The 9,195-nt window shown below is 34.1% G+C and overlaps 1 protein-coding gene across 1 annotated transcript; it reads left to right on the top strand.

Annotated features, from left to right (window-relative positions):
• Positions 1-6,101: 6,101 nt before the first annotated feature.
• Positions 6,102-7,378, top strand: LOC134253112 (ryncolin-1-like; the record flags this gene model as incomplete). Its single annotated transcript, XM_062735621.1, has 4 exons — positions 6,102-6,220; positions 6,340-6,436; positions 6,701-6,868; positions 7,257-7,378. Coding segments are annotated over 4 exons (506 nt in total), but the record flags the coding sequence as incomplete, so codon positions are not given.
• Positions 7,379-9,195: the final 1,817 nt, after the last annotated feature.

Below are 9,195 nucleotides of genomic sequence, written 5' to 3' on the forward strand. Positions count from 1 at the left end.
GAAGGATAGGAACAGACAGGAAAAGAAAGAGGAAAATTCAAAAATACAATGGAGGACAGTGATTGGTTATAAACCTGTTAATAAAAAGTGTATATAAGTAAAATGAGTGGAAAACTTTGGAAATTTATTCAACTATATACAAATTTCAATCTAAATAAGGGGCAACTTTTTTTTTATTGTTTTAACTGTATCCAAAAAAAAATTGTTTTTTTTATACTTCCATTTACTTTCCTTGTGTAGAAACAATAAATTTATCATTGATAATTTATTTTGTTTTGATAAATTGTAGGAAGTTTAACAAGTCTGATACTACTTGCAAATTTAGAAAAGCTAACTTGTATTTTCAAGTAGGATTGGTGGTAGATATTTTTCTGATTGTAGAGACGATCAGATTTGTTAATATACAGATTTGTAACAATAAAATGTTATACACATTGGGCCAATGTTGGTCCAATATATTGGGCCAACATTGGGCCAATGAGCAAAATGACATTGGGCCAACGTCATTTGCCAACATTGGCCCAACGTTCTTGATGACATTGGGCCAACATTGGCCCAATGTCGCATTCACTGGGCCAATGTTGGTGCAACGTTGGGCCAATATCTGTAGAAATAACACTCTACATTGGGCCAACGTTGGCCCAACATATCGGGCCAACATTGGGCCGATGAGCAAACTTACACTGGGCCAATGTCATTTGCCAACATTGGCCCAATGTAACCGATGACATTGGCCCAATGTTAGCATGCTATCTGGGTTATGATCAGAAATTGAAATAAATTTAATAAAATCTTTACAATGCCATATCTGGGAGGGAAAAATACATGCATGTTTTTAGGGATGTAATGAAATTGTATACAAAAATCAATATAATAAAAAAGTGGGTGGGTAAGTTTGTGTAGATATTATCCCGAGAAGCCTTGCAGTTCCGGTCTCGAGTGTGATATATTTATTTAACTTGCACATCCCCTGTTTCTCTGTCTCCCAACGATGATTTTGAACTCACCTGAGCCAAGTGAGCCTTGTCCGTTGTCATCGTTATCGTTATATCAGTCGTAGAAGACGTTAAACAGTGGCCCGTGCCAAGGATAACAACCCCCTTGACACGCAGAGATCATTCCCTTGTTTTTCAAAAAAAAAAAAAATAGGCTCATTAGGGTCCGCCAAAGAAAGCCCCCCCCCCCAAATAATGCAACTTCGAACGTAAACTTTAACCGCCGAAATATGGTTGAGATGTTGCCGACTCGGCGTTAAACGATAACAATCAATCAGTCGTTGTTGTCGTCGTTAACTTTTAACATTTTCATCTTCTTCACAAGAACTACTAGGTCAATTTCAACCAAACTTGCCACAAACTATTTCTGGATAAAGGGAATTCAAAATTATTTAAATGAAAGGCCACGCCCTATTCCAAGGGGAGATAATCATAAAATAGTGATAAATTAATGGTATCTCTTAAAAATTTCTCAAGAATCAGTGGGCCAGGAAAAATGAATCTCATGTAGAAGCATCTCTGGTAGATTTGATTCAAGTTTGTTCAAATCATGACCCCGGTTGTAGGGTGGGACCATTATGGGTTATCAAATTAACGTTAATAAGAGAAAATCTTTAAAAATCTTTAATTGAGAAAAGCAAAGATGTGATTGGTCTAACTGTTTTATGGAAGTATCCCAGGGTAGTGCAGATTAAGGTTTGTTCAAATAATGGTAGAGTGGGGCAAAAATGGGATATCAAGAGTTGTACTTAAGAAATAAGGTATTATTTTTACACATCGTCTTGGCCAGGAGATCAAATTCCATGAAGCCCGACGGGCTTTATAGTGAATAAGATCTCGTACCAACCCGTATTTATAGCCAATTTTCTGATTATCTCCGCTTGTTTAAGGGTCCAGGCCCTTGATTGGCCAAGTGGTTCTTGAGTTATGGCCAATATTCTAAAAAGTTTACGCACACCGCACAAATGGCTTTAGCATTAGCTCTTTTAGCCTTTGGCTCAGAAAGCTTAAAAAAAACCTTCATAAATCGCTTGATTTTTAATTTTTTTCTAAATATTGTCATGGCCAGGGTGGCGTTACCTAGGTAGATTCCGATATCTTTCTGTTGGTAACCAGCAAAGGAAACACGGTACATACATGACGTAAAAACAAGAGTGTACTCTACTGTACTTGAATGAAGTTTTCGATTGCGGATCTAGCCGATCAAAGGTCTAATATTCATTGAATTGAAATCTACGACAGAAAAAAACTTATCAAAACAACATAACTTGACTTGCTTGATTTATTCCTGTTTACTCCTTGGGGAGCATAGGGCTGCAAATCAACATAACAATCTGATCCTCGATCCGCTTCTTTGTTTTTTATGATCGCTACAGGAGAATCAGATCCTGGTGTAGAATAAAGGAGAGGACCGAGGATCTGATTATAATCAGATTAATCAACATGATTATCTCATTGAAACCAAATTCGTTAATTTTTCAATTACATTAATCAGGCAAACTTTTTAAATGAACTTGTATATATTCAAATTTTTTTCAAACGCGTTCCCCGTTGTTAGAGCGCCTGCCCTAAAGTAAGGAGTCGAATCCCACTGTGGAATGTGGAGACTTGTCCGTCTGATGAGGCCTTATAAACCGAGGTCGCTCGAAGAAGTTCCCTCGCTCCTCAATGACCCTGAGTGCTGAGTTTAGGACAGAATTTGTAGCTGTCCACCGGCAGAGTTCGCAACATGAGTGAAAATTTCTCGAGAAGAACGTCAAACATACAATCAATTTTTGAAAAGTATAGAATCCAGGTCACTTACCAGATGGACGTGGTCATAAAGACACGAGGGAGCGTAAAATCACATAAAATCTAAATGTATCATTAAAACAAACACTTTATTTTTCAGTCACACGAACCATTCCGAATAATTCTTAAGCTGACTTACATGAACACATGAATGATTTTTGAAAACTATGCTACAAGTCATTTACCCCATATAATACGGTTGATTTTTTGCCTATACCCGATGGGCGTGGTCATAATGACAACTTGAGAGTTATGGTTGCTCGTGTCATTATGACCACGCCCATCGGGAATATGCACATAACCAACAGTATTATATGTGGTAACTACTACGTATAATACATTTACAGTCTGTCGAGGATTTTATCGAAGAACTTCAAGGAAGATTTTGAAGTGTATGCTTTTTAAGATAACACTTTATTTGTCTTGAAATAAAAACCCGCAGTAGTATGTGTATGTTACATTGAACAGTTTTCATATCTGAGAAAATATCTTAGGTACTTCCAATAACGCATCACCTTGACTAAATTGAAATGTTATAACCTATTATATGTATTCGTTATTCTAATAAGTAAATTTAAATTATTATGAAAGATATAATTTTCATATTCTGGTTTCATGAAACACGGAATTATATTTCTAAAAGCAATAAAGTAACTTACTTTGAAAAAACATGTGTGTCATCTAAGGTGACATAGAGGTAAATTAATTTCCGAATTTATTTGACTTTTTTATACGTATGTATTTTCTTCCTGTTTAAAATTTCGAATAAAATAGATCTCAAAATTCTCCATGAAAATGTTGAAAAAATTCCAATTATTCAGAATAATGTATGCAACATGTTACACGGGGAAGTAATTCGAGCATAAATATTTCATCAAACGTCAACATGTCCAAAAATTTATTTTTACAATAGCTCCAAAATTATGAAGTTTAAAAAAGTTGAAACTTTCCAATTTATAAATATATCACTTGCATGATTGATAGCTAGATAAAAAGTACCACTTGATATCAGATACCGGATATTAATCCTGAAAAAAAAAATTAAATACATATTTTTAAATACACCTAAGTAAGTCTATTATTTTGGTGAAAGCCATAATTCAAGAAACAAATTATGTTTACCAATGAAGGACAAGTTAGACTTCGATTACCTCTGGAAAGTTGTTTTCCCTTTTTTTTGGTCCAAAAAAGATTTGATATCGAAAGTACCTTGCAAATAGCGGTTTTTAAAGGGGTCTTGTCTATATACATATCATGCTTTCAAAAATAGCCTTTCAGAGACCATTCACGTCCAAGCTGCATGCTCTTCATTAATACAGATATATCATATCTGCAATTATGGTTTTCACTGAAAGTACAGAATTTAACCAATGCCCTAAGCATTCGCAGATCGTATATTACATTGTATTTGATTTAGGGACTAAATACGCTAACCCATCTGCATTTTCAAGTTCAAAGCTATAACATAGTAGCGGATTCACAGATATTGAAAAAAGGCATACCGAGGTCGGGTTAGGGGTCCACAGCTATACAAAGCAATGTTTGAGTAAATTTTTTATTACTTTAGGCACAGCAACAACCCCCTCCCCCCATGTATTTTGGTATGCTCAGACAAATTTAAAAAGTGAAACTATACATTAGAAAAACATATACACGATCTGAAAGGGGGGTTGTGTTCAAATTTGTCTTATAAGGGGGTTATCATGGGTATGTAATACTGCCGAGCTATCGTGATAAATAATTTATTGTCAAATTCTTCACAGTGAAACAAATCGAACTAACCATGCTTTTAATTGAGCATAAATCTTTAATAAAAAAAAACTTCAGTTTTATCAGTTTGAAGTATTCTTTTCAAAGTGCTGAAATTCGTTTCATCGTCGACTTGATGAATACTGATGAACATTTGGAAATAATCAACATAAAAGAGTATAATTAAGCCGACAGCACGCTCTCGCTGGAAAATCGTAATTTGATTTTAATTATTGAGGTCATGGAAGAAAATACCTTGAACAAGTGGAACGTGGCCAATGACGCTAACCTGAGTAACGTTGACCTTCCTGTTCTTTACCAGATTTCCTCATTGTAATACGTATGGTGGCCTTACCCTGAGGGTCAAAATTTGAATATTTGGAAGCTATACTCTATCACATTCAAAATTAATGTTCAAAAGAATATATGATTTTTTTATTACATATATGTAACACATCTAAGTGATAGATTTCCATTTTAATGTCTTTTCAGACTGTGGGATTCTGACCGTGCAGAATACTACGTGGAATGTACAAGATTGGGACGGAATAGGAATCTATCAACATTTTCACATCAATTGCTTTGACTCTTATCTTCAACGTGGATCCGGAAGGTTTTTGTTTCTTGGGAATGGGACGTGGAAATCGGACCTAATTTGTCTAGGTTTAAAGCAATCTCTACTCAGAGTTATCGTGCCACGTATACCTCTGTCTTTGTCTAAAAAGTAATACGGAATGCTGCAAGTTGTTTGTCTATAAAAACTAAACCATGTTCAATTTGATATTTATCGGCAATGCATTTAAAATTTTCCACGTTCGTAATATCCTGGCGAGAAATAATCCCTTATAAGATATGCTGAGAAATCGATATCCGATTCTCATTCTCATGAAAACTTTCATGAATATAGAACTTTTACATTCTTAATTTATGACACAATAGGTAAAAGTAAGTTTTCTTAAGGATCTTGGCATTTAGACGACAGAGGTGTTGTAGCGAAGCGAACGAGAAGTATGGGAAGAGAATGGGTTTTAAGTATATACTTTATAAAAATAATTAATATTCATAATTGGGTTAATTCACCATCAGGTTCGTCATTCACTAAATTTTTTCCAAACGAGGTTGTCATGCTAAAAAATGTAAAATATATAAATTATATATTCACCTAGATTGTGGATTTTAAATAATGACTCAAAGTGGAAGAGAATGTCCATTGAGCTTCATTTTAAACTTAAATTCGCCAGTCATTTACTTTAATTTATGAAAGACGTAAAATTAAAATAACATCCGAAAAATTAAAATTTTTAATGTAATTTTAAATGTGTGTATCATTTGGGCTCCAAGTATATAAAGTTTTATTTAATAACCCATAGGTGAAAATGTTTGCAGATAACCAACACAACATTTCACTTTCCTATCCGGAAATTTAACGATATGAAAATAATCATTACCGATTTAAATGGTGTTCAGGATGCATGTAGAGGCTCAGCATTGAAACATTTTAAGCATTTAGAGTCAATTACATATCCAAATGACTTTGTTATGTTTAAGATCTACCTAGAGATTGAGAAAACCTCCATGAACATGGTGAGACGAATTCCGGAGTGTACGAAATTTACCCCTATGGATCCCGAGCCCGACCTGTCAGCGTTTACTGTGATATGATTACAATTGGAGGGGGTTGGACGGTATTTATTTCATTGATGACATGCATTCTGATTATTTTTCCTTCAAGAGATTCGTAAAAATATATACAAATTTCAAATCTTGATTACAAAAGTACTGATTTAATTTATTTTATTGGAAGGCAATCCAAAAACGTGTAAATGGAAGTGTGAGCTTTGATCGAACATGGGACGAATATAAAAATGGATTTGGTGACGCGGGACAGGATTTCTGGATCGGTAATTATACAAAGATATTTCATTAAAAAAGTTCTCCAATTTTTACCCATTTAAAAAACGAAGGCTCAAACATAGGCTATTTTAAAATTGTATATGGTAAACAGTTTTAAATTCAAATGTGTAAATGAGTTTCTGAAGGAGAGAGGAGAAAATAAGATGACTTTCGAAAGAGATTGACGGCACCGACTCCCATTATGAAATCAATTAACGTAGATTTGATATTTTTTAAAACTTATTGATTAATTTCTATAATACATTTCACAGGAAATGACGTGATCCACCAGTTAACAAGGGGAAAGATCTGTAGTCTCTACATTTCCATCACTCTGGTTAATGGTAGCAAACTATACGAGTTGTACGATCAGTTCTCAGGTTCAAATGAAGCAGAAAAATATCAAATCTTACTGGCGGGGAAGGCCTCCGGAACCTTAGGTATCTAAACTGTTTAGTAGAAATTATCACATTATTACGAAATAGAAAGGGGAGGGGTAATTGAAGAATTAGAATATGCTGAAATTTTAAGAAAAAAACCTGAGTATGCTAATAGAGTAGTTTTTAAGGTCATCTATAAAAATTGTTTATATGCCCTCTCCCGACCATTTGCCTTAAAATTGCCCCATTTTCAATATCTTTTTTAACCTCCAGAATATATTTTTTTATTTTTTGTAAATGGCAATAAAAATTAAATCCGATGAAAAAAAATCGCACTAATCTACCGACCCAATATTTTTTTTTACCAAGTCGATGGAGAACAAACAAATATTATTCAAAAGTTGGCCTAATTTCGTTATTTAGGTAGCTTTGTAATATCATTATCTAGGTGACAGTATGATGCACACGGGCAATTCTGCCGCTGATCTGTCTGGAATGAAATTCTCGACGTCTGACAAAGATAACGATCATTCAAGAGGAAGCTGTGCTATTGCCTCTAAGGGTGGCTAGTGGTTCAACAGCTGTTACCGCGCCTTCCTTAATGGTGCCTGGACCCCGGATAGCTGGGGATCTCCTTGGTATCCCACGGTTAAATCTGGGGACTTTGTTATGGAGACTCTTATGATGATCAGAAGTTTATAGGTTCATTCATTTATAGGTTAGAGGTTCACAAAATTACAACAAAAATTGATCTTATTTTTTCAACTAGAGGTACTGTGAGCAATGAGCTCACTAAATGATACCCCCGCCTCCCATAATGTCCATGTGTTGTTATATATTGTTTTACGATAATGTGTAAAGAGGAATAACTCGTCCTATCAAATGTTATCCAGAAGCTTCTATATGTGACGTCATAGGTAAACATATAATGGCAACGTCCATGTTTTGCTATGGAAAACCTAAAACCTAAAATAGGAGGTTCACAATGGCAATATGTAATAAAGATTCTGTGAAAGTTTCTTTAAATTTCACTAAGTATTTTAAGAGGAGTTGCGAATAAGAGATAAAGCGTAACAGACGGACGGACGCACAGACGGAAATCCTGATCATTATATACCCTCTCACTTTTCAAGCGGGGGGTATAATAAATATTTGCATATACGAGGGTTGTCCCAAAAAGTCGTAGACAGGGGACATAGTTTATTTTTTCTTTGTTAAATCAAATTTCTTTTCTTGTCATAGCAAAGAGTAACATTTTATGATCATTTATTACAATTTTCATGACAATATCACATTTAATAAGAAAACTATGATAAAATAAAGAAACAATGTGAGTGTACATCGGCGCACGAAAGCAAGCGTCTCTCATAACGTCATGGTCCCTTTTTCTGCTACACGAGGCTTTTAAACATCCAAATGAATATTTTTATAGTGAAAAACCACTCTTGACTAAGGGAATAATTTAAATTCATTACTGTCCGTTTTCTTAAGCAGATTTAAATTTTAGTCAAAATTAAATTAGTTAAAAGATCACCTTACATTTTAGGCAGCAGAGAATACACGAAGTACATGGCCCAGAACGTTCCCAAATGTCTGCGTTAAACAATCAATACTGTACTTTACATGCAATATTTTTTTTTTCGATATAGAGGAAAACTATCTTTGAATGTCATACTTTAAAAAAAAAAAACTTCTCTATCAAAATTTAGTGTGTAATATCCTCTCTGTACTCTTTTTACCCGTCTCTGATGAATATGAAACATACCAAAAACAATTTATTACATTTACGTGCGCCGGGTACGCGTTCGACGACGTTATTTTCATCACTCTCAATTCGAACAACACTTTGAAAATCATGCCACAAGTCGTCTGTTTCTAATGTTATTTATACAAAAATTTGTCATATTATAAAGATTTTTATTCTAGTTTCAGTGATTTAAATTTAAGTTTAATCCTTTACATGGTACCATATGCGTAAATTATTCCGCATTTTGGTCGTGCGCCGACAGACCATATCGGCCTTCATATAAATCGTCCAAATATAATTAGTATGAAAGATATATATTTAAGAATTCACAATTTTAAAGAACATTCAATGTGTTATGCCTATGCAAAATTTGGTTAGTATTGGTTGCGTGTTTAAAAAGTTATTAACATTGTCTACGACTTTTTGGGACAACCCTCGTATTTGTAAAAAAAAAATTATATTAAGTTTAAATTCAGCTAGCTAGGTCAATTATGAAAGTTATCAAACTAAAATAATGAAAAAAAAATACATATGAATAATGCAAAACTTAGGCTAAACAAAAGGTTACATTGGACCTGTTAACATCAAATATAAATATTTTTTTTATTCTTAAAGGTACTAGAAAATGTGCTGGGTATTT

The sequence above is a fragment of the Saccostrea cucullata genome, unplaced genomic scaffold, assembly GCF_032062105.1.
Source record: "Saccostrea cucullata isolate Sc308-1 unplaced genomic scaffold, CSIRO_AGI_Scuc_v1 ctg19283, whole genome shotgun sequence".
Taxonomy (NCBI): Eukaryota; Metazoa; Mollusca; class Bivalvia; order Ostreida; family Ostreidae; genus Saccostrea; species Saccostrea cuccullata.